This window comes from Phacochoerus africanus, chromosome 11, assembly GCF_016906955.1.
Source record: "Phacochoerus africanus isolate WHEZ1 chromosome 11, ROS_Pafr_v1, whole genome shotgun sequence".
In the NCBI taxonomy this organism is placed as follows: domain Eukaryota; kingdom Metazoa; phylum Chordata; class Mammalia; order Artiodactyla; family Suidae; genus Phacochoerus; species Phacochoerus africanus.
In genome coordinates this window covers 104,651,490-104,678,277 of record NC_062554.1, presented here as the reverse complement: position 1 = coordinate 104,678,277, position 26,788 = coordinate 104,651,490, and the positions used below count along the sequence as shown (strand labels likewise).

The following is a 26,788-nucleotide window of genomic DNA, read 5'->3' as shown; positions in this document are numbered from 1 at the left end:
TAAACAGTTTAACTCATTTTTAATTTTAACCAAGGAGTAGGATAATTAATTTATCTTGGATTTTTTAAAAATTACAGTTGATTTACAATGTTGTGTTAATTTCTGTTGTACAGTAAAGTGATGTAGTTTTCACATATATACATTCTTTTTTTATATCCTTCTCACTAAATTTTCATATAACATTGGTGCTTGAGAAGCTACAGAGCAGGGGCACATGCCTCTGTGGGGCTGCTTCTATGATTAGCTGCTCTGGGCCTATGGACCAGGTACTTTGGGGCAGAACAGCCTCTCAGGTAGGCCCAGGATCCACAGCTAGACCTTCCTGACCCCTGGATTTCCAGGCAAAACTGGAACATGGCTCCTGATAGGAGAGCCAGCAGAAATGCACTCAAGGACCAACCCTGCAAAGGGCACACACAGTCCAGAGTAGTGAAGGGAGAAGTGTGTTCAACAAAGTGAAGCACAAGTGCCCTTTGTTCTGGTAGTTCTCAGCATAAATGCCTTTTCAGAGGAAATCTGAATGCAGGGAAAATTAAAACCACTTTCTTATGCACAGTCATGTACTGTGCAGCATTATTTGTGATCTTGGAAAATTGTGAATAACCCAGGTGACCCAAATTGGAGAATCTTAAATAAAATGAATGGCTAAATATGTAAATTCCAACTGATGAAATATTTTTGACCATACTAAATTATTTCTAATTTTAAAAAGATGAATATTAACATAAAAAATGTAAAAATATTTTAACATGACAGAATATGAAAGTCTCAAATGAAAAGTCAATGTCTTAATTTAATGGTGAAATGCTAGAAAAGTTTATTAGAGCCAGGCGCAAAATAATAAAGATAACTACACTGTTACCACATTTATCATTGTTCTAGGCATACTAAAATAGAAACAAAATTAAGAAATAAGTATTGGAGTTGCCATTATGGCTCATCAGTAGTAAACCTCACTAGTATCCATGAAGACTCAGGTTCGATCCCTGGCCTTGCTCAGTGGCTTAAGGATCTGGTGTTGCCGTGAACTGTGGTGTACGTCTCAGATGCGACTCAGATCTGGCACTGCTCTGGCATAGGCCTGCAGCTGCACCTCGGATTTGACCCCTAGCCCGGGAACTTCCATATGCCATGGTTGTGGCCCTAAAAAGACAAAATTTTTAAAAAGAAAGAAGTGTTGTAGAAATTAGGGGGAGGTGTCTAGATTGCAGTTTTTGTTAGTGTTACTGCAAGTTATACAAGGTAAAAAAGAAAGAAATTTTTGTTAGTGTTACTGAAAGTTATACAAGGTAAGAAAGATTATGTTAAAAAAGAAAGAAGTGTTGTAGAAATTGGGGGGGGAGGTGTCTAGATTGCAATTGTTAGTGTTACTGAAAGTTATACAAGGTAAAAAAGATTGTTAAAAAGTCAATAAGCAAACAATAGCCAATTAGAAATTATAATGGAAAAAATATGCAGAAAAAGGTTAAAAAACATAATTAGAAACAAGTGCTATTGATAGATATAAAAGATTTGAATAAATAAATGCTATAACCTATCCTTGAAAACATGTCACTGTCTTTTAATGAATAAATGTGTAAATTTATGCTGATACTAATGAAAATACCACAAGAATGGGTTTTACACTAACCAAGCTGATCATAGTGTGGGAAAGCTAAGGTGGGAAACCAGCCATAAAAACTCTGGAAAAATTCTGGACCTTCCCTGTGGGCCACCGTGTAACTACACAACATTGTCACTGCTATAGATCCAGTTCAATCCCTGGCCCAGGAACTTCCACTTTCATTGGATGCAGCCAACCAACTTTATTTATTTAAAAAAAAAAAAAATTCCGGAAGAAGTGACTGATAAAGGGGCATTCGTATTAGTATATATGTAGTTTTTCATTTTTAAAATGTTTCTATTAAAACATTCCCATGGTGATTTCTGCCGTGGAGTAAATTGTACGCTTGGACCACTAAAACTTTTTTTTCTCCCAGCACACCTGCCACATGTTGGAAATTCCCCGGCCAAGGATCCAAACCCATGTTGCAGCTGTAACCCGAGCCCCACAGCTGCGGCAACACCGGGTCCTTAACCCATTGTGCCACAAGAGAACTTTCCACTAAAACATTTTTACCACACTTCCCACCCTAAGATATTTCTTTAACTCACTGTCTGCTCTTATTTTTTAATTATTTATTTTTATTGAAGTATAGTTGATTTACCGTGTATTAGGTATACAGTAAAATTACTGTTTTACTGTACACCTTTCCAGATTCTTTTTCAATATAGATTATCACAAAATATTGAAAATAGTTTGCTGTGCTACACAGTAGATCCTTGCTTATTTTATATATGGTAGTGTGTATCTGTTAATCAAAAATTCCCAATTTATCCCTCCCCCCCTTCCCCTTTAGTAACCATAAATTGGTTTTCCATGTATGTAAGTCTGTTTCTGTTCTGTAAATAAGTTCATTTGTGTTATTTTTTTTTTTAACTTTGTTTTTCTTTTGTTTGTTTTGTGTTGTTTTTTGGCTATGCCTATGGCATGTGCAAGTTTCCAGGCCAGGAAACCCATACCACAGCAGTGATAATGCCAAATCCCTAATCACTAGGCTACCAGGGAACTCCTGAATTTTTTTAGATTCCAAATAAAAATGATATATTTGTCTTTAACTGTCTTCAGTTAGTATATTAAGCTCTAGGTCCATCCATGTTGCTGCAAGTGGCATTATTTCATTCTTTTTTATGGCTGAGTAATATTAGTGTTGTGTGTGTATGTACCTCATCCTTTTTTTTTTTTTTTTTTTCTCTTTAGGGCTGCAGATATGGCATATGAAAGTTCCCAGGCTAGAGGTCAAATCGGAGCTGTAGCCACCATAGTCACAGCAACGCAAGATCCTTAACCCATTGGAGTGAGGCCAGAGATCGAACCTGCATCCTCATGCAGCCTAGTTAGGTTTGCCCTGCTGAGCCACGACAGCAATTCCACGTGCCTCATCTTTTTAATTCATTCGTCTGTCAGTGGACATTTGGGTTACTTCTGTGTTTTGTCTGTTGTAAATAGTGCTGTTATGAACATTGGAATGCATGTATCTTTTTGAATTAGAGATTTCATCTTTTCCAAATATATGCCCAGGATAGGATTGCTAGATCATGTGGTATCTCTATTTTTCGTTTTTTAAAGAATATCTATACCGTTCTCCATAGTGGTTGCACCAATTTACATTCCCACTAGCGATGTAGAAGGATTCCCTTTTCTCCACACTCTCTCCATCATTTACTATTTGCAGAATTTTTCATGATGACCCTTCTGACCAGTGTGAGGTGGTACTTTATTTGTAGTTTTAGAATTCATTTCTCTAATTATTAGCAGTGTTGAGCATCTTTTCATGTGCCTGTTGGCCATCCATATGCCTTCTTTGGAGAAGTGTCTGTTTAGGTCCTCTGCCCATTTGTTGATTGGGTTGGGTTTTTTTTGTTATTGAACTGTATAAGCATTTTGTGTATTTTGAAAATTACACCTTTGTCAGTTGCATAATTAGCAAGTATTTCGTGCCATTCCATAGGTTGTCTTTTTGTTTCATTTATGGTTTCCTTTGCCATGCAAAAGCTTTTAAGTTTAATTAGGTCCCATTAGTTTCTTTTTGCCTTTGTTTCCATTTCGGTAGGAAATGAACACAAAAAACTATTGCTGCGATTTATGTCAAAGAGTGTTCTGCCTATGTTTTCCCCTCTGAGTTTTAATAGCATCTGGTCTTATATTTAGGTCTTTAATCTATTTTGAGTTTATTTTTGTATATGCTGTTGGAGGATGTTCTAATTTTATGCTTTTACTTATAGCTGTCCAGCCTCAGTATATTTTAAAGCATATTATAGAAATATAGCAATTAAAGCAATATGATCACAGCACATAAATTAGTAGAATTAGAATAATTACAGACCCAGATTCTCCACAGATTAATTGGATATTCAAAGTAGCATTTATAATCAGCAGAGAAAAAAATGTTTTGAGTCAGTGAATTTGTTGAGATAACTGAATAGCCATCTGAAAAAAAAAATTAAATTGACTCTTTACGCCAGTTTTTGTACACCTTCACCGAGTGGGTAAGTGACAAGGTTTGCCAAATGTTAACAAAGCCAATCAAAAGGTGACATCAGCCACTGTAATATAACCAGCCAGCATTATGTATAGATGGATAGGTAGGGAGATAGAGATACATAGATATAATAGATATTATATGAATAATTGTTTTTCGTGGCCAGATCTTTGGTGTAGATTTGTTTTTGTTGTTGTTGTTAGTTTTTTGCTTTTTAGGGCTGCATTCTTGGCATATGGAGGTTCCCAGGCTAGGGGCCTAATCGGAGTTACAGCTGCTGGCCTATGCCGCAGCCATAGCAACACCAGATCTGAGCCACATCTACGATCTACATCACAGCTTATGGCAACGCCAGATCCGTAACCCACTGAGGAAGGCCAGGGATCGAACCCACAACTTCATGGTTCCTAGTCGGATTCATTTCAGCTGCGCCATGATGGGAACTCCCCTTGGTGTAGTTTTTCTACTCCAGTCTACCCTTTTTAAAAAAGCAAAAAAAAGTAAAGGGGAAGGGAAAGGAATGGGATGGACTGGGAATTTGGGATTAATAGATGCAAACTATTGCCTTTGGAATGATGAGCAATGAGATCCTGCTGTATAGTACTGGGAACTATATCTAGTCACTTATGATGGAGCATGATAATGTGAGAAAAAAGAATGTATATATGTATGTGTGACTGAGTCATTTGCTCAACAGTAGAAAATTGACAGAACACTGGAAACCAGCTATAATGGAAAAAATAAAAATTATTATAAAACCAAAAAATAAATAAAATAAAAATAAATAAAAAAGCAAAAAGGCATGTGTGATGCTGTTAATTTAACAGAACCAGGAGTTCCCTGGTGGTTCAGGTTAAGGATCTGGTGTTATCACTGCTGTGGCACAGGTTTGATCCTTGGCCGGGGAACTTTTGCATGCTTTGGGTACAGCCAAAAAAAAAAAAAAAAAATTTAGGAGCTCCTGTTGTGGCTCAGTAGTTAATGAACCCAGTTAGTATCCATGAGGACACAGGTTTAATCCCTGGTCTCACTCAGTGGGTTAAGGATCCAGCATTGCTGTGAGCTGTGGTGTAGGTTGCAGACGTGGCTTGGATCTGGTATGCCTGTGACTGGCATAGGCCAGCAGCTACAGTTCTGATTGGTCCCCTAGCCTGGGAACCTCCATATGCTGTGGGTGTAACCCTAAAAAAAAATTTTTTTTTTTAACTGAAATTAAAAATTTTTAATCAATCCCACTCCTGGGCATCTGTCCAGAAAAAAAACAATTCAGAAAGATACATGTGAAGTTCCTGCTGTGGCACAATGGGATTGGCAGCATCTTGGGAGCACTGGAACGCAGGTTCTATCCCGGCCCAGCACAGTGGGTTAAGTTTCCGGTATTGGCAATGGCTGTGGCTTGGGTGGCAGATGCAGGAAGCTCCATATGCTGTGGGGTGCCCCCCCCCAAAAAAAAGACACATGCACCCCAGTGTTAGTTGCAACACTTTTTACAATACCCAAGATGTGGAAGCAACCTAAATGTCCATTGAAAGAGGAATGCATAAAGAAGTTGTGGCACATATATGCAATGGAATATTACTCAGCCATAAAAAGAGTAAAAATGCCATTTGTAGCAATATGGATAGACCTAGAAATTAGTATACTAAGTGAAGTTAGAGAGTGAAAGACATCATATGATATCACTTATATGTGGAATCTAAAAAAAAAAAAAAAAGGATACAAATGAACTTACTTGCAGAACAGAAACGGACTCACAGACTTTGAAAACAAACTTACGGTTACCAAAGGTTATGGGTGGGAGGAGAAGAATGGATTGGGGGTTTGGGATTGGCACATACACACTATGGTATATGGAATAATTGGCCTCCAGGGACCTGCTGTATCACACAGGGAACTCTACCCAATATTCTGTGTGGGAAAAGAATCTGAAAAGGATTGGATGTGTGTACATGTATAGCTGAATCACTTTCTTGTATAGCAGAAATTATCACAGCATTGTAAATCAACTATGCTTCAATAAAACTTTAAAAAATGGAAAAAAAATGGTGGAGTTCCCATGTGGCACAGCAGGTTAAGGATCCGATATTGTCACTGCAGTGGCTTGGGCCACTGCTGTGGTGTGGCTTCAGTCCTTGGCTCGGGAACTTCCATATGCCATGAGTGCAGCCAAAAAGAAAAGAAGTGAAAAAAGAAAAAGAGGTACCCTTGGCAGTGGAAAAACCTAGCAAATACCATCCTAACACAGTGATTAAATTTATCACCATCAGTGGCAAGCAATCCTTGCCTTTTGCTGTGATACACTGAAAAGGCCACAGCATCACCCATGTAATCTTCCCACCAGAAAATGTTTGCCTGAGTCTAATTGTGAGGAAACAATGATTGTTTTGGTTCTTGATGAGATCCTGAATTTAAGGAACTTTGAGAAAAAAAAATCTAAATTATATTAGGCATGAGACAGTAGACACCTGCATATTAATGGTGTGAGTGTGAATTGTTACAACTTATTTGGTGGGTACTGCAGGTTAAAATTTAAAGCCCATACCTTCCATTTCTAGGGGCTTATCCCAGATACTCACCTATGAAGGTGCACAAGAAGCAAGCTGTGTGTGTGTGTGTGTTTAAAAAAGAATAGGAAGGAATGTAGAGTTACATATTAATAGATTTTTTTTTCCCACGTGATGAAACTGAATTGTCTTTTTTTTCCTCTGTACTTAATTGAATATTTTCAAGTTTTCTGTAGTGAGGTTACAGTATTTTTCTGATAGACAAAAATGAAAATATGATTTTTCTTTTTCTTTTTTTTTGTCTTTTTGCCTTTTCTAGGGCCACTCCCACGGCATATAGGGGTTCCCAGGCTAGGGCTCCAATCGGAGCTGTAGCTGCCAGCCTACGCCAGAGCCACAGCAAGGCGGGATCTGAGCCTACACCACAGCTCATGGCAACGCCAGATCCCCAACCCACTGAGCAAGGCCAGGGATCGAACCTGCAACCTCATGGTTCTTAGTCGGATTCGTTAACCACTGCACCACGACGGGAACTCCTCTTTTTCTTTTTTGACTACCCCACAGCGTATGGAGTTCCACAGCCAGGGATCAGCTCTGAGCCGCAGTTGCAACTTACACCAGATCTTTAACCCACTGTGCCGGGCTGGGGATCAAACCATGTCCTAGTGCTCCAGAGATGTCACCAATCCCACTACGCCACCAATCCCATTGCGCCACAATGGGAACTCCAATGTGGTTCTTTTTTTTTCATGCTTAATAATCTTTTTTACCTATAGGAATTGTTCTGTGCTGTCTTTCTCACCCTCCCCTCAAAGAGTAGAAAAATTTCACAGATATCATTGTTTCATAATCAGTATGTAAGTATCATGAGGCTGTGTTACATCATTGCAACAGGAACAGGTATCCTTATGCTGGAGGAACATTCCAGAGGGAAGTGAAAGGTAGGTGGACCCCACCAGCCGCAATGCCTTTCTTTTTCCATTGTCATAGTTTGTAATTTCGTTTCTAGCTGCTGGTTTCTTTAGTAAAGTATCAGGCTGTTTTGGCCAGGCAGTACTTCATGACCCTCCTTTTTTTGTATTTTTTTAGGATAACTGCACAAAGACTTGCTCACTTAAATAAGTGCTTGATGAACTTTAAGCTAGGGAATTTCAGCTATCAGAAAAAACCTCTGAAGTTGGGAGAGCTTCAAGGGAATCACTTCACTGTTGTTCTCAGGTAAAGAGAGTCTGTGGGTAGGAATGTGGACCGGGGAGGGTCTTACTGGGTCACCATGAGTCTGTTTAGAACAGTTGTTGACCCCAGTGAGCTGGCACTAAAGTCATGGCAGCGAGAAGTTGGAATGAGGCTAGGAGAGCAAATACAGCTGTCGTATCTGTCTTAACATATCCACACCTCTAAAAACTCAGTACCACCTTTGGAAAGAACCCCTCTCTTTGAAATACTGTGTTGAAAGACAACCTGTGGAGTTCCCATCATAGCTCAGTGGTTAACGAAACCAACTAGTGCCCATGGAGACATGAGTTAGATCCCTGGCCTCGCTCAGTGGGTTAAGGATCCGATGTTGCTGTGAGCTGTGGTGTAGGTCACAGATCCGGCTCGGATCCCACATTGCTGTGGCTATGGTGTAGGCCAACAGCTATAGCTCCAGCTCAACCCCTAGCCTGGGAACCTCCATATGCCAAGGGTGCTGCCCTAAAAAGACAAAAGACCGGGAAAAAAAAAAAAAAAAAGACAGCCTGTGATCCCACTTGCAGTACCTAGAATGGGCAAACTGACTGCCATAGAGGTACCCAGGGTGTGTGTGGGGGGCGGCTGGAGGAGTGGAGAGTTTCAGTTTGGGAAAATGAAAAAGTTCAGGAAGTAGATAGTAGTAAAGGTTGCAGAACATGGTGAATGTACTTAATGCCACCATATTGCATATTTAGAAATGGCTAAAATGGTAAATTTACCGTTGTATATATTTTACCTCAGTCTTTTAAAAAGGCAGTCCTCAGGAGGTAAAAGCCTGCAGGGGAGAAAGGAAAGGCCAAGTCATGTCCCTTATGATAGGTATCTGTGAATGTGTTTGTTTGACTGTAAATATTTTTTTCTGGATAATTTGGGCTCCTGTAGAAACATAACAGGAACTGACGATCAAGTGCAACAAGCCATGAACTCACTCAAGGAAATCGGATTTATTAACTACTATGGAATGCAAAGATTTGGAACCACAGCAGTCCCCACTTATCAAGTGGGAAGGTTTGTATCTCATTTCTTAGCTTTTGTCTAAAAGAGCTCTCTCATAAAAAAGCAGGGTTTTTTGGTGGTGGTGTTTTTAATTATTTCTAGGTTTTCTCATGGAAATCTGAGCCAAGTGAAGCAGTGTGTCTCATCCATTTGGATGACCAACTAACTGATCTACAGCCTCCTTCTAATAAGTTTTGTTCTGTTTTATGATAATACATACACAAGGTAAAAAATAAGTCAGAGTTCAAAAGGACATAACCTGAAAAGTAAGTTTTTCTGTCTTCCCTGATAGCCCATCCAGGGATTCTATTTTATTTTAATTTTTACAGATAAATCGTGGCTCAGTAAGTGATCCAGCAGTAGCATTGGAGTAACTCGACCCATAGTAGCCTGAAGGAGGTGGTGCAGTTTCTGATCGCTGTTAATATGTTTCTTAAGCTTGTATCTTTCCTTCATCTACCCTCTCAAGAAAGTAATTATCAAATAAAATTTATTTTGAGAACTCTCTGATTAGCTTTTAGATAGTAGCAAATCCCTCTAGGGTAAGATCGGTTGGGAATTCCATCAATGAATACTTGAATTTGTAAACCTACTTATCCTATCCTGCGGTCCAACAGAGACTGTGTTACATAAATAATTATTCACCTAGCAGTTAGAACTGTGAAAGTTTGAATTGGAAGTGACAGAGATTATTTAGTTCACATTTTTCCTGGAGCTTCAAACCCTTCATTTTAGCAAAGATAAAATCTTGGCTTAGGGAGGCTGCCCGAGCTTACTAGTTGATCAGCTACAGTCCTGAGAATAGAGATCTTCTTGACTTCCAACCCATGGTCTCAGCAGGTTAAGAACCCAGCATAATGTCCATGAGGATGTAGGTTTGATCCCTGGCCCCACTCAGGGGGTTAAGGATCCGGCATTGCCACAAGCTGTCATGTGGGTCACAGATGCGGCTCTGATCTGGCATTGCTGTGGGTGTGGCGTAGGCAAGCAACTGCAGTTCCAGTTCAACCCCTGGCCCAGAAATTTTCATATGCCACAGGTGTGGCCGTAAAAAGGGGGAAAAAAATCAGTATTACTAGATAATGAAAGATAATAATTTCAGTCTTTCTTGCTAATACTCAGACCATGTTGATGATGAAGATGCTAATTTTATTATGGACAGAATATTTAAGAAAAGGTTTTATCACCCTTTGCATTTGTAGTTAATTTGGCAGAAGAGCAGCCTTTGGAACTGTAAATTTTATACTCCAAAGATAATGTAAAATAGCTAAAGAAAATGAGATTAGTAGTTCCCATTGTGGTACAGCAGAAATGAATCCAACTAGCATCCATGAGGATTCAGTTTCGATCCCTGGCCTCTCTTGGTGGGTTGGGGATCCTGTGTTGCCTTGAACTCAGTGGTGTAGGTCGCAGACTCGGCTCAGATCCCACGTTGCTGTGGCTGTGATATAGGTTGACAGCTGTAGCTCCAGTTTGATCCCTAGCCTGGGAACTTCCATATGCCGTGGATGTGGTTCTTAAAGAAAAAGAAGACGGAGAAGATGGAATAAATCCTCATATATGTAGTCAAATGATTTTTGGCAAGGGTGGCAAGATCATTCAGTTGCAGAAAGGACAACTTTTCTTTTTTGTCTTTTTTTTTTTTTTTTGCTATTTCTTGGGCCGCTCCCGCAGCATATGGAGGTTCCCAGGCTAGGGGTCTAATCGGAGCTGTAGCCACCAGCCTACGCCAGAGCCACAGCAATGCGGGATCCGAGCCACGTCTGCAATCTACACCACAGCTCACGGCAATGCCGGATCGTTAACCCACTGAGCAAGAGCAGGGACCGAACCCGCAACCTCATGGTTTCTAGTCAGATTCACTAACCACTGCGCCACGACGGGAACTCTGAGGACAACTTTTCAACAAATAGTATTGGAGAAATTGGATATCCACATGCAAAAAAAAAAAAAACCAAAGTAGGATCCTTACTTTTATACCATATTTTTAAAAATTTGAATGGCTCGAAGATTAAATGTAAGCACTACAACTTTTCTTTTTGCTTTTTAGGGCCAGACCCATGGTATATGGAGGTTCCCAGGCTAGGGGTCTAATTGAGGCTACAGTTGTCGGCCTACGCCAGAGACACAGCAATGCCAGATTCTTAACCCACTGAGCAAGGCCAGGGATCAAACCCACAGCCTCATGGTTCCTAGTCGCTTTCGTTTCTGCTGCACCATGACGGGGAACTCCAGTAAGCACTACAACTATAAAATTAGAAGAAAATATAGGGGGAAACTTCATGATATTTAACTTGCCAGTGGGTTTTTTGGGTATGACACCAAAAGCACCAGCAACAAAAGGAAAAATTAAATACGTTAGACTTCATCAAAATTTAAAAGCCTTTATGCACAAAGGCCACTGTTAACAGAATGAAAAGGAGCTGGGGGTAGGGAAACAAGGAGTTAATGTTTGAATTAGTTGCAGAAGATTAAAAAGTTCTGGAGGCAGATGGTCCTGATGGTTATACAACAATGTGAATGTACTTAGAACTGTACACTTAAAAATAGCTAAAATGATACATTTTATGTTGTATATACTTTACACAATTTAAAAAAGAAGGTAGAAGAAGGAAAGATAATATAAGAAAAATAGAGAACACCTTAATGTGTAGTGGGCCAGATAGGATGGTCTGTTGTAAACCAGACAGGTCCATCTTTAAGACGGTGCTGTATGCTGAACCTTCACGTGTATGGTAGTATCTTAAAGATGTTAAGAAACTTAAATGTATTACACTGGGTGTGGGCAAACTTTTTCTGTAAAAGGCCAGGTAGTAAATATTTTGCCTTTGTGGGCTGTAGAGTATTTGTGGCAGCTACTTGGCATTGCCATTAACACTGAGAAAGCAGACAGAGATAGTATATAAATTAATGAGCACCACTGCTTTCCAATAAAACTATTTAAAAAATCTAGTGGCCAGCCAGATAACGAAAGTTTTTGAGCGTAGAAATCTTTTCCCATGCTAATCTGGCACACCAACACCTAGTCCTGAATTAGTACTATACTCTTTTTGGAAATGAAGGCCTAGCCAGCTTAATAATGTATCACTCAGGAGTATATTTAAAGATGGATAGAGCATGGCTTATTCCAGAACTTCAAGAATGGCCAGGAAGATGGAAATGCTATAAAATTTGGTTGTGATGATCATTGTACAACTATAAATGTAGTAATATTCATGGAGTAATTAAAAAAAATGGGATATCTATTAATGTAATTCCTTGCATTAGTAGATTAAAAATCCGTATGATCTCATCAGTAGTTAAACAGCATTTTATAAAATTTAATACACAAATATCTCATAGAGATTAACTTAAATATAAAAAATAAAAGCTGTGATTAACTAGAAAGACAAAAAATTAATAGAAGGGATTTTTGTTTTCTTTTGATAGGGAAGGCCTTTTTAAGAAGCATGACTCCAAGACCAGAAATCTTAGCCAGGAGTTCCTGTCATGGCTTAGTGATTAGCGAATTTGATTAGGAACCAAGAGGTTATGGGTTCGATCCCTGCCCTTGCTCAGCGGGTTAAGGATCCGGCGTTGCCATGAGCTGTGGTGTAGGTCGCAGACGCTGCTCAGATCTCGAGTTGCTGTGTCTCTGGCGTAGGCCGGCAACTGTAGCTTCAATTCGACCCCTAGCCTGGGAACCTAGATATGCTGCAGGAGCGGCCCCAGAAAAAGCAAAAAGACAAAAAAAAAAAAGAAAAAAAGAAACCTTAACCAGGAAAAAAATGTTCAGATATGATACACAAAATAAAACCTATGTGTGGCAGAAGATAGTATGATAAAAGTTAAAGGAAAAATTGCATGCACTAAGTCTTTAAACTATACTCCGAAGTGTTAATGGTGTTTGTTTTTTAGAGGTTAGATACTAGGTAACCTTCTTTCTTATATACTGTTTAAATTTTTAAGAAGCATGTATAACTTGTAATCAGCCAAAGTAAAGGTACTTCCATTTTGGCAAAAATAATAGAGAAAAATAAATTGTATTTACTCTGTTTACTTAAGCAAGAAAGTGTTTAACATAGTGGAGTAGTTTTTTGAGAAGTTTCAAATAAGTTTTGGTATATAGGTGTTCCCTGGTGACCTAATAGGTTAAGGATCTGGTTTGGTCACTGCTGTGGTTTGAGTTAGATCCCTGTCCTGGAAACTTCCACATCCCACAGGTGAGGCCAAAAGAAAAAGTTTTGGTATATAAAGACTTAACTTTGATTAATATGGAGAATACCATGTATAAGAGCTTAAAGCATGACTAGATAGTTTTATACTATTACAGCATTTTAAAACTGTGAAATGATACTGTATGTTATGAATAAACGTTATGTTAATTTTCTTCTAAGTTCTTTTGACATTTACATTTGAAATCTGTATCATTAGTTTTTCTGCTTACTTTTAAGTTTAATAAAATATATAAAGTTAATATGGTTTGTTGACTCCACAGATTTGGGAAGATAAAATTCATCTTAATGCAAAATTAAGTAAAATAAATGCTATTTAATTTTAGAGCTATACTACAAAACTCCTGGGCTGAAGTCATGGATTTGATATTGAAACCCCGTTCCGGAGGTGAGAATGAAAATCGTCTCAAGGGAAAAAAAAAAGAATATATGACTATATATTCATGGAATTGCTTTGAGTAAAAGTATAGGTGCAAACTGGGGTTATTATTTCAGAATTTTTAAAGATTTTTTTAACAATGCAAAGTATAGTTTATATACTGAGTTCTGTTGTGGTGCAGTGGAGTCGCTGCAGCACCAGGACGCAGGTTCACTCTTGGTCCAGCATGGCAAGTTAAAGGATCTGGCATTGCTGCAGCTATGGTGTAGGTTGCAACTGCAGCTTGGATCTGATCCCTGGCCCAGGAACTCCATATACTGCTGGGTGGCCATAAAAAGAAAAGAAAAACAGTGCAGTTTTTATCTTTATTTTTTATTCAAGTTTTATGTATTCATTTGAGATTTATAATTTATATCTTATTTTCAGCACTTCAGCTCATCTAATTTATTAATTTGTAAGTGAATACATTGATTTATTTCCTTTTCTCCATGCATTACTAAATCTCTGAACATAAAGGAATCCAAACAGATTCCACTGGTGTTTAATTTGTTAAAGCACAGTGTAACAGAATATAAAAACTTGGCAGAAACACATTGAGGATTTTTAGTTTGAAGAGTTTGTTAAAAAAATTATTAAGTCATAGTGGGAGTTCCTGTTGTGGTTCAGCAGGTTAAGAACCCAACTAGTATCCATGAGGATGTAGGTTCGATCCCTGGCCTCACTCTGTGGGTTAATGATCCAACACTGCCTCAAGCTGCGGCGTAAGTTACAGGCATGGTTTGTTTCTGGTTGCTGTGGCTGGGCTATATAGGCCATCAGCTACACTTCCGATTTGACCCCTAGCCTGGGAATTTCCTTGTGCTACAAATACAGCTCTTAAAAAAAAAAAAAATTGTAATACAGTATAAAAAAAGTATTACCTTATAAATAACCAAAATATTTATGCACACTTTGGATGATTATTCACTTGTACATTAAAAAGAGATACAGTTGTCTATACTTTTATGAAGAGTTAACCATTAAATTTGTCAATACAGTAGAAACAGAAAGAGAAGGAAGAAAGCTTTTATCTGATGTTCACTCATTGAGTCCTGGTATTGGTAGCATGTTGAAAGCCTTCTAATTGTGTAAACTTCCTGCCTTTACCATCTTTTAACTTTCTGATGGTTATTCTTAGGTGAGCAGAAGCTGTTCTATGTACCTGTGTGCTATTACAAATAGCATTTTCTAATGTTGTGTTCTCTGTGAAGTGTTTTAAGTTATGGAATTCTGTCCATTGGATAAATTGTTTAATCACAACTTTTTTTTCCCCCAGCTGAAAAGGGGTACTTGGTTAAATGCAGGGAGGAATGGGCGAAGACCAAAGACCCAGCTGCTGCCCTCCGAAAACTGCCTGTCAAAAGGTGTGTGGAAGGGCAGCTGCTCCGAGGACTTTCAAAGTACGGAATGAAGAATATAGTCTCTGCATTCGGCATAGTGAGTGCAATTTATGAAGTCAGGCAATGACTTGAGGTGGCTTAATACTTATCTTTAAATGTTTTACTAAATTTCAAAAGAGCGGAAGGTTATTAAGGATCCTTTGGCGATCTCTGAGAGGTGTGTTGTTACCTGAGTGATCCTTGTTCAGACCCTGGATGGTGATGGGGAGGCTGGTGGGTACGGACAGTGGGGCAGTGATTATTGAGTGCATGAGAAAAGCATCAGTGGAGTTCCCGTCGTGGCGCAGTGGTTAACGAACCCGACTAGGAACCATGAGGTTGCGGGTTCGGTCCCTGCCCTTGCTCAGTGGGTTGACGATCCGGCGTTGCTGTGAGCTGTGGTGTAGGTTGCAGACGCGGCTCGGATCCTGCATTGCTGTAGCTCTGGCGTAGGCCGGAGGCTACAGCTCCGATTAGACCCCTAGCCTGGAAATCTCCATATGCCACGGGAGCGGCCCAAGAAATAGTAAAATGACAAAAAAAAAAAAAAGAGAAAAGCATCAGTGTGGAAAATACTATCTACGAGGAAGTTTAATTTACATTAAGTATCTCAGTATCTGAGAATTCAGACCCCATCATAGAGTTCATTTCTTGGTCACACTCCAGCATCAGCACTGTAGCCTGCCTCAGTGAGAGGGTTGCACAGTAAGTGGTCTAAACGACTACATTGTAGTGTGGTTTCTCTACAGTGATTCAGGAGTGGGTATCATCCTGGTAAGTGTAGTTGGTACTGGTATTTGGATACCATAATCTTTATAGTCTATATGTAATACATTCCAGATAGAATGTATGTAATGTTAAGTCTTGCTTACTCTAGCCCAGATGTACAAAAAAAGCAGGATTCCTGCTGCATGAAATTAGTTGTCAGTTCAGTCACACAAGCTTTCTCCTTCTGTAGAATTATGCAGGAGAAAGCACTATTAGCTCTGTGATTGATGTGTCAGTTCCTTGTTTGAATCTGTAAGGTGTGAATTCCAGAGCACTTGCTTTCTTTACATAAGTGTTTGCACTGTGGGTACCAAACAGGAGCTGCTTCAGCTGCTGATTGTGAACACTCTTTAGGCTGAGGGGTTCTGTCTCAAAAATTGGTTGCTGTGTATCAGTCACTCTTTCTTTAGGCTCTTAAAAAATGGGAGGTTTCAGTTATGAATTTCTTATACTAGGGGCACCATTAAACAAGTGGGTTGTCTCAGAAAGTACAGTACTTGTAATATTCAGAATTTTTTTTTTCTCCTGCCTGTTTTTTTTCTTCCCTCAGATACCAAGAAATAATCGGTTAATGTATATCCATAGCTATCAGAGCTATGTGTGGAACAACATGGTGAGCAAGAGGATAGAAGAGTACGGACTGAAGCCTGTCCCTGGGGACCTTGTTCTCAAAGGAGGTAAAGGGCAGACACTATCCATACTCAGCCGGTTCAGCTATTTGACACAAGCGCTTAAAATCCAGCCTGCGAAAAGACAACTTGACAGAATGGGAGAAAATAGTTTCAAATGATGCAACTGACGAGAACTTAATCTCTAGAATATGCAAGCGACTTACACAACTCAACAGCAAAAAAGCCAATAACCCAATTGAAAAATGGGCAAAAGACCTGAATAGACATTTTTCCAAGGAAGAGGTACAGATGGCCAACAAGCACATGAAAAAATGCTTAATATTACTGATTATCAGAGAAATGCAAATCAAAACTACCATGAGATACCACCTCAGGCATAAAAAAGAACAAAACAAAGCCATTTTCAGCAACATGGATGGAACCAGAGACTCCCATACTAAGTGAAGTCAAGTCAGAAAGAGAAATACCATATGATATCACTTATATCTGGAGTCTAATATGCAGCACAAATGAACCTGTCTACAAACTCATGGACATGGAGAACAAAATTGTGGTTGCCGGGGGAGTAGGAGAGAAAGGAGAGGGAGGGAGTGCAGGGGACCAGGAGTTTGGGGTTAGTAGATGCAAACTATTGCATCTGGAGTAGATAAGCAATGAGATCCTGCTGTATAGAGAACTATATCTAGTCACTCGTGATGGAGCATGATGGAGGATAACGAGAGAAAAAGAATGTGTGTGTATATCTGTATGACTGGGTCACTTTGCTGTACAGTAGAAATTTAAAGACCATTATAAATTGACTATAATAAATTTTTTTTAAATCCTCAAAAAATTAAAAAAAAAAATGGCCAGCAGAGTTCCCGGATGGCACAGTGGGATCCAGCATTGTCACTGCTGTGGCTCAAGTTAAAGCTGTGGCGTGGGTTTGATTTCTGGCCCAGGAACTCCTGCATGCCTCGGGTATGGCTAAAAAACTTTTAAAGTTGGAGGGAGAATGAAGTACTTCCAGAATTCTAAGTATTTGCTAGACCCAGATTAAGGGTTTGGAAAGGGATTTTAGACAACATTTAGTTCAAGTCTCATTCTAGTTGAGAAAATGGAGGCCTAGAGAGAGCCAGGCACATATTTTCCAATCAGATGCATATTTCTCGTTAAAGATAACAGATCCAAACCAGTCAGTCTGAGCTTACAATGTCCATTTCAAGTTTAGCAGACTGGGTTCTTTTTCATTATTTATTCTTTGAGCAAAATACATTTGTGATATCTTTCCAAAATAGTATTTTATGGTGGTGTTTGCTGAGGGAAAAGGCGCTCAAAGTAAGGATTCCTATGCAGCTGAGAAATAGACTATTTTTAGTTTTCTGCTTTCTCTAAATCCATATTTATTTCTTGGATAGAATAGAAGAGACAAAAAAGCATATATTCCAGATTAATTTCTTTAAGTTCCATAAACCACTGAACCTGTACCAGCCTACATTTCTGACTGCTTAGATATGTATAACTTTAAAAGATTGGGCTTGTGAAAATATTACTTGTATTCTTTATTTTTCTCAACTTATTCATTGTTATATTTTTCAGCCACAGCCACGTATATTGAGGAAGAAGATGTTAATAATTACTCCATCCATGATGTGGTAATGCCCTTGCCTGGTTTTGATATTATCTACCCCAAACATAAAAGTAAGTTCTTTGTGTGGGTAAAATACTTAAAAAGTCTAGCATAATTAAGCCACTGGCAATCAAGAAGAGAGAGAGGGGAAAAAATTTAGTATTTTAAGTTTAAATTTTTTTTGTCTACACCAACATGTGGCAGTTCCTGGGCCAGGGATTGAACCCACGCCGTAGCAATGACCTAAGCCACTGTACCGACAGTGCCAGATCCTTAACCCACTATACCATAAGAGAACCCCAAGTATAATTTTAAAGCCTTGATTTCTAGCCGATTTGAAAAAAATGTTTAGATTTGAAAAATACATAAACCCTGTTTACTTATAGAGCCCTTGAAATGGATGCATTCAGTGGATGGTTTAAATTAGGACACCAGGTGGAGCAGGTATCAGTTGTTACAGTGTTGGCATTATTATTATTGTTTCTGTTATTATTGACACTTATTTAAATTTCTGAAATTCAGTGATTCTTAGGAAGGATAGAAGGGTTTGGAGTCATTGAGAAAGTGAATGGGTAATTCTACTTGGACATTGCTTTTTTAATCTTTTTTTTTTTTTCTTTTTAACCATTTAAGTAACATCTGCTCATTGTGTTTTAGAAATCAATGGGCTTAGAAGTTCATAAAGTGAAAATTTAGAATTCCCTACCCTTATTTCCCATTGCCCAGAGGCTGCTAGAACTTACTTCTTCACCTTCCTGGATGCCATTTTGTAGAGGGAATTGGGACTTGTATCATTCAAAGATGCAGAAATTGAAAAAGAGAAAGAGAAAGCATGGAACCAACCTGGTGGAAATGACCCTGGAAGTTTATTCCTCACCAGGACTAGTCTGTAGGAGGTGTTTCCCTATTAAAACATATTTTCTCTCAAGAGGCCAGAATCAGTTTGCTTAATTGTTACATTCTTTGAAATTACAGAATGATTAGGATTAACACCCTTCTTTGATTAGACAGATACTGATAAAAGAGTCAAGTGGTAATCTGATACTTACGTGTTGACTAATTTATTCAAATTGTTGTGTGACCTTGGAAAGGACTAGAGAAGAGGAGGGAGAATGAATAAAGGCAGTAGCTGGGCCGGGGTGTGTCTGTGTCTGTGTGTGTCCGTCCTGCCCGTGCTGTGTGGATGGCAGTGAGGAACCCAGGAGACCACTACCAGGAGCAAGAAAAGGAAGGCTCCAAGGTGCCTGGAGCCACACTTGCCCTCTTTCCAAGAGAGAAAAAGAAAGCATTCTTCTTTCTTGTACCTCTCGAGATCAGAAATTTGGTCTAGTACCAGTTAAAACACACACATAGCCCAGCCTTTGACAAATCTTGTTCATGGAGACCTTGCAGCCAAGACAGGCTCACACACTGGCTGGGGATAGTTCAGGCAGGTGGATTCAGAGCATGGCTACACTAGGTGTCAACAGCACTCAATTAGGGACCCCTCTTGTCCTCATAAGTGAGTTGAGAAAAAGTCTGTCTTTGACCTTATTATCCCTAAATTTTTTAAAGAATGACCTGAATTTTAAAAAATCTATTTATTGGAGTTCTCACTGTGGCGCAATAGGCTAAGGATCCTCTGTTGTCTCTGTGGCAGTGTAAGTTCCATCCTTGGCCCGGCACAGTGGGTTAAGGATCTGGCATTGCCGCAGCTGGCATAGGTCTCGGCTTTGGCCCTGATTTGATCCCTGGTCCAGGAACTCGTGTATGTTGCAGGTGCGGCCAAAGGAGGGGAAGAAAATCTGTCTACTATGTTTCCAAATAGTGTAACCCCAAATAGTTAATATTAATTATATGAAAAATTAGTAAGAGGAACTGCATGGAGATATGTATGGGATTTAATAGAGTTAGATGTAAATTCTCAGGTTTTGTTCAAAGATCAGATGTCTAGGTGGAATAGGTCAGTTTGGTGGTAGTCTCCCTAAAAAGTATCCAGCATTACTATTAACAAAAGCCTCTTTCCCTATGGCAGATGAGGGCCTGGTGGGGGTGCAGAAATGTTGAAGGAGGGACAGTTGGGGGAACCACTGTTGGCCTAGAGAAGATATGGCCTGAAGGTCCAATACTTAGGAACACGTGGACGGGGATGGTCTGTGTTCCAAAACAGTCGACAGAAGCCACAGAAGACATATTTCAACTGGCACAGGAAGAACTTTCTAATAATGAGTGTCTCACAAAATAGTAGCTCCCCTTAAATGGCAACATGCAAGCAGAGGCTGAATAACTGTCTCCCTGGTGTTATAAAAAAGATTCTACATCAGGTGCGAGGGTGAGCCAGATGGTATTCCCAGGTCTCTTTATTTTTATAGATTTATTTATAACTACCTTCTTCCAGAAAGAGTTTGAAGCTCTGTATATGGTTTCTCCTGAGCACATATAAATTGTAGTTGAATAACTTCTAGTGAAACAGTCTTTTTGTAGCTAGCATGGGAAGCTTACACTATGTCTGGGTGCAGAGATAACCTCAAGTTGGCCAAACCTAAACTGGAGACCTAGTACTAATAAGTGAGTCACTTGAATTTCAACTCCAGAGAACAAGCTATATTGTAAATTGAGATGACTAATTTTGTTAAAGTGATCTAATTAAAACGATCTTACCCTCTTTGTAGTCTAGTTCCAGGTAGCTTGCTGACATGTTGCATTTGAACTAACTTTTTCTGTTTTATATTAGTTAGTGAAGCCTACAGGGAAATGCTCACAGCGGACAATCTTGATATTGACAACATGAGACATAAAATTCGAGATTATTCCTTATCAGGGGCCTACCGAAAGATCATTATTCGTCCTCAGAATGTTAGCTGGTGAGTAATAGTCTGGTGTAAAATAGCACTGAATTACTGTGAGATTTTAAGCTTTTCCATCACATACATATTTTCAGTGCTTACGACCTGGCATGTAAGTGGTGTTGTTAATACTCTTCTCACTACTGCTACTACTTGGTATTTTTCAAATTATCAAGAGATAAATGAATTCAAATATATCATGAAAGTGACTAAGTTTACATCTTATTGACATTAATAATTTTTTTTTTTTTTTTGGTCACACCCATGACATGTGGAAGTTCCCAGGCCAGGGCAGCTGCAGCAATGCCAGATCCTTAACCCACTGCAACACAGTGGGAACTGCAATGTTAGTAATTTATTGAAGAAATGTGCAGAGAATGAACTTTCACCTTATTTCTAAAAATGAGATTTGCAACTTTTCCTCAGAATTAGCTATGAGTTCCCAACACTGATCTGATTGTTTTAATATCATGTTTTTAGATATTAACCTATTTTAAAATACCTTAATACCTAGTGTTATATAAAGCTTTATTTGAAACCTGGACTAGTTGCCCACCTAGGAAATTCTCTCTTCCTTTTCTCCATATTCCCTCCTCATCTCTGGATTGTGGAAAGAGGGTAGCAGAGTTGGACTTGATCTTGGCCACTCCAGAGAGCAGTTCCTCACCAGTAACATGGTGTTGTTAGTGGTGATAACCACTCGGGAGAAAATAAAAATGCTGTGATTAATTAAATTGCATCTGTGCCACGTGAGGTTTACTACTTATCAACCACATACAAAAGGAATTTTCATCCTAGGGAAACATTTTATATCTTCTACATAGGCTGGCATCATCTGTCACCTTGCTGTAGAGTATTTATAAATAAAATCTGGCCTTGATTCTGTTATTAAGTAGTCCCACCTAGAATTATTTACAATATGCCTTTGTGTTTTCCTTGCTAAACAAATGGTGATAAGCAGCTTTGTACCTGTTATGGAGATTCATGTTCATACTTCTCTTATTTATATGCTTTGAAGGGAAGTCGTTGCATATGATGATCCTAAAATTCCACTCTTCAACACAGATGTGGACAACCTAGAAGGGAAACCACCACCAGTGTTTGCTTCTGGTAAGTTTACTCAGCCATTGGTTTGTGTCAACTTTGAAATGTTTTCTCTTACAAAAACATACTGACGAAAATTAATAATCACCACCACCTCCCATCCACTCTATGACTTGTATTTTGTGTTTTGTCATCTTAGTTTTATGATTATAGCTGGAGGTCAGCGACTAAACCAGTATTTCCCACTGAAAATGAATGAATGTTTTAGAAGGCTATATTATCAGGTGATTGAATAGCCTCCTACCCCCATAGAGAGTTAACAAAGGTGAGTGAAAATCCAGCAAAAGAGTCTAAGACATTAAGTTGCATTTTCACTGTCAAGTTCTTACTGCATTTTCTTTGTTTTCACCCTGTGCTGTATATTTTTTTTCCCTTTGTCTTTTTAGGGCTGCACCTGTAGCAAATGGAGGTTCCCAGGCTAGTGGTCAAATCAGAGCTACAGCTGCCGACTTACATCACAGCCACAGCAACAGAGGATCCGAGCCTTGTCTGTCACCTACACCACAGCTCACGGCAATGCTGGATCCTTAACCCAGTGAATGAGGCCAGACATGGAACCTGCCTCCTCATGGATGTGGGTCAGGTTTGTTTCTGCTGAGCCATGGCAGGAACTCCTATAATTTTTTTTTTTTTAATTTTACTTTCATTTCTCTCCTGTGCTCTTCTGTTATCCACCCTTTTTATAAAGGTTTCAGGTAGAATTACTGCAGAGATTCAGCTGCATCATTCACTCAGACGTCTCTAACTTTCACATCTCACTCTCTGAGGCCCCATGGGAAGTAGGCTGAGGAAAGGAATGCAGTTCTTTTACTTGTATAGAGGTTATATGACTTGCCCCAGTCTGTCTTCAACTGCCTTACTTTTCTGACTGTTCTCTTCTTTCTTGCTTGGCAGAAGGCAAATACAGAGCTCTGAAGATGGATTTTTCCCTTCCTCCTTCTACCTATGCGACCATGGCCATTCGTGAAGTGCTAAAAATGGATACCAGCATCAAGAAACAGACCCAGCTGAACACCACCTGGCTCCGCTGAGACCTTTGTCCCCAGATTAGAAAATGCAGACAACTGGCTTCCTGTTCGTTTTCGTCTCAGTACAGACCGCTATATGGATTTTGGATCTTTGTAGTAAAAAACTATTTGTATTTTTTCAACTTTTTATTAGCTTACTTTGCAATATTTGTACATATATCCAAATCTTGGGGATCCTAATTCTAGCTCAGAGAATATAAATTAGTTAGACTATATTTCAGGTGCTTAAATCATAGTAAAATGTCTGCTTTACTGGCTTTTAATCATTTTAAAGAAATTTGATTTAAAGTAGCAGTTTTAGGTTTCACTACATTCTAAAAGAACAACAGGAGGGAGTTCCCATTGTGGCTCAGTGGGTTACACATCCAGCTAGTATCCATGAGGATGTGGGTGTGATCCCTGGCCCCTCTTAATGGGTTAGGGATCCAGTGTTGCCGTGAGCTGTGGTATAGATTGCAGACACGGCTAAGATCTGGCGTTGCTGTGGCTGTGGCTATGGCCAGCAGCTGCAGCTTCAGTTAAACTCGCACCCTTAGAATTTCAATATGCTGCAAATTCGACTTTAACAAAAACAGCAAAAAAGAGCAACAGGAACTTTTAACACTTACATGGATGGAGGACACAACAATGCATTTTAAGAGAAAACAAATTTTGATAATGGATAAATAATTAGGGTGACCACCCCCGTGAATGATTATAAGTATCTATGAATATAAATACAGTACTCATGCTTATTTACTTAAATGATGATAAAACATCCACAGGTTTATAAACACAAAAGTGAGTATCATTGTCCAGCTCATGTACCAGGTTCAGGTAAGTGTTTATAGACTTCCAGTTGTTATAGCTTTTGTTTGCATTTGTTGTTATGGCCTTTCAGGAATATTGTATCCTTAGGGCTTTTTTTTCCTTAATCTCAATATGTGCAGCTGTTTTTATTAGTTAAGGTCTAATTTTTACTCTAGGTGCCTTTTATGTTCAGAGTTCTTTCCACTGGACTGGTATTTGCCCAACAATAAAAAAGAGCAAAGAAGAAAACTTGAAAACTTACAAGGGCTTCTCCTGTCAGCAGCTACCCTTTGTTACCCACAGCTTAGGTATTTCCAGTTCTGGCCATGCATAAAACTTTTCTCTGGTTTGAGAGCATAATCATGCCTTCCCAAGGGTGTGCAACGTAATTGTACCAATTTTATTTTCTATCATTTCTAGAACCAAATATAATAAATATTTTTAAAAACTCCTTTCTACTGGTAATGTTAATAAATCATATATCACTTGGACCATCAACTGTTTTAGATATATCTATCTAAAACTGAATGCAAATGAGAATGTTGGCCCTGCTAAAGGCAAGGAACTAAGTGAATGAGTTATCCTTAGCAAAGATGTGACGTGGCTGGGTGTAAGATAATATGATGGAGGGTCGAACGGTTTGTCTCATTGACCACGTTAGGCAGGATTCAAGATTACTCCTATAGTAGCACCACTCACCTGCCTTCCATTGTGCTTTCTGGGGTGGAAAAGAGAGGGCTGGAGAAAAGCTACCCTACCAGGAACATCGCACCATGGGAGTGTGGATGACACTCATCCTGTACCTGGCACTGGAAACAAGGTAGAAAACTACTTTTTAGCCCTAATATTTTAATGACATCACATTTCAGAGGTTAAAAAGCGATTAGAACTATCATGGTAAATTATGTTTTCAACTGGCTAGTTTCTAAAGAATCTTTTGCCCCAGAAGGGCCAAATGTATTAAGTGTATATAGGTCAAGTTGTACTTTTCATTCCTAGCAAGTTATTCTTCATTAGCCTGATTAGTGAGAAAGAATTTATTAAGGGAACCTAACTCTGCATAGAACAAGTGTATTTAATATCTCTGTGTTTATAAATTTACCTCGTAAGAACGAAAGTGAGGTTGAGTTCTCTTTGTGGCTCAGTGGTTAGTTAACCCAACTAGCATCCATGAGCACTTGGGTTCGATCCCTGGCCTCATTCAGTGGGTTAAGGATCCAGCATTGCCATGAGCTGTGGTGTAGGTGACAGACACAGCTCGAATCCTCCATTGTTGTGGCTGTGGTATAGGCTGGCAGCTGCAGCTCCAATTCAACTCCTAACCTGGGAACTTCCCTATGCCGCAGGTGCCACCCTAAACAGCAAAAAAGAAAAAAGAAAGCAAGGCTAATCTTATAAATGTTTTTTTCATTTGAGAAATACTTGAGGTTCTTTGCGATGAGTTAGATTTCCTGGTTGCATTAGCCAACTACCAGTTTGTGCAGGTCTCTTAAACAGCAATGGGGAAATAATGATTCCAGGAAGATTCTTAGAGCTGTTTTGAGAATTGGGGACATACCATCTAACTCTAGGGACTTGATCAACTTGGAATAAATCATTGCCTTAGCATAGATGTCAGGATATTTTGTCATTAACAAAATAAAGGGGGCAGGATTCCTCTGAAGCAGTTTGATTCCTCGTCCTCAACATAAAAGTATCTTTGTTTCCTAAATTTTTGCCTGAAAGAAATAATAAAGAATGATTAATGTAAAACCAGCAATATTTGCCAATGGAGAAGTAAGCTAAATAGCCACATTGGACCATCAACTCTTTTTGTTCATGGTTTCGTGTACTAGATAATAACTAGGCAGCTATGATACTAATAAGACTTTTTTTTTTTCCTGGTTGATTCCCTAATCAACTGAAAAATTGGTAGCAGCTGCAACAGCACATCATACTTAAAACTTACGAGTTGTTTCAGGCTGTACAAATTAGCGCAAACTGTATTTGCAATGAAGTGCATTCTGTGGCCAATTTTGAACTAAAAAACAAAGGTGTGTGTATAATAGAAAGTAGAATATATGTGAATGTTATACTCATTTCTGATCTGGGCTAATGTGTGTACATGGGGTATTTCGAAACAAAAAAAGCCTAGGAGAGTGTACCTTGTAGCTGGCATGCGTGAAGAAATGAAAACATGGCAGAAGAACCGCAGTGCTGTCCGGGTTCTACCCTTCATAAATTGAAGAGCATGCTTACATAACAAAGGATAACTTAAAGTTTTTTCTTTGTTTAGTGAAATCTATTTTCCTACTCTATGGGGCTGCAGTAGGACAAAACTTCTCTGTTTTGGTTCGAAAACTCTTTGGAAAATCTAAGGAAAGAGGATAGACACTGTCTCCAGGAAGGAAAGGGGGAAAGTGTATACACACACACACACGTACACACACGTATGCTAACATGTCATACAGTTGTATGTACTCCAGTGTAATAATATTCAGTTAAGAAAGACCCCCTAATCTGTGTAAATGCTTTCCAAATTTGAATATGCATAAGAATCACCCAGCAATCTTGTAATGCAGAGTGGAGCAACAAGGCCACAAAGCCTTAAGAATACAGAATGTATTTCAGGAAGTCCAGGTGGAATTGGACCCTTTGCTCCTGGTCTGCACGCCACACTAGGGGAAGCAAGGCTCTAGACCCATGCCGGCTAGCATGGCAGCCACTAACCACATGTGGTTAATTTAACTAAGATAAAATTTAAAATTGAGGTATTCCCACTGTGGTGCTACAGGATGGGATGGGCAGTGTCTCGGAAGCATCAAGACTCAGGTTTGATCCACTGCCTGGCACAGTGGGTAAAATCTGGCCTTGCCATAGCTTTTTGGTGTAGGTTGCAGCTGCAGTTCAGATCTGATCTATGGCCCAGGAACTCCACATGCCTCGGGGAGGTCAAAAAGGAAAAAAAAAATTTTAATTTAGCTTTGCAGTCACACTAGCCACAGTTCAACAGCCCCATAGCCATATGTGTGGTTAGTTACTGCTGTATCAGATAGCACTGCTCTGGGTAACAAATCCGTCTTCTGAGATACACAGGAGGTGTGACACTCGGTGATGCTAATGTTGAAAAACATGCTCAGTAAGTTCCCGTTCCATGGGTGCAAGTAGGGTTATATCACAGATCCAGGGCTTACACTGGTGATTTAAGAGTTCCCACTTGAAATAGAT

At 39.2% G+C, this 26,788-nt stretch overlaps 1 protein-coding gene across 2 annotated transcripts in view; it reads left to right on the top strand.

The window, feature by feature from the left end:
• Positions 1-24,029, top strand: part of PUS7 (pseudouridine synthase 7) — a 62,340-nt gene extending 38,311 nt beyond the window's left edge. For both annotated transcript variants that reach the window (XM_047752638.1, XM_047752639.1), the window contains 9 exons: positions 7,676-7,804; positions 8,702-8,827; positions 13,356-13,417; positions 14,724-14,884; positions 16,145-16,271; positions 17,805-17,906; positions 20,549-20,678; positions 21,679-21,770; positions 22,659-24,029. In XM_047752638.1, coding sequence (XP_047608594.1) covers positions 7,676-7,804; positions 8,702-8,827; positions 13,356-13,417; positions 14,724-14,884; positions 16,145-16,271; positions 17,805-17,906; positions 20,549-20,678; positions 21,679-21,770; positions 22,659-22,795 — 1,066 coding nt within the window. In that variant the 3' untranslated portion in view covers positions 22,796-24,029. The remainder of the gene's footprint in view (positions 1-7,675; positions 7,805-8,701; positions 8,828-13,355; positions 13,418-14,723; positions 14,885-16,144; positions 16,272-17,804; positions 17,907-20,548; positions 20,679-21,678; positions 21,771-22,658) is intronic.
• The last annotated feature ends 2,759 nt before the right edge of the window (positions 24,030-26,788 follow it).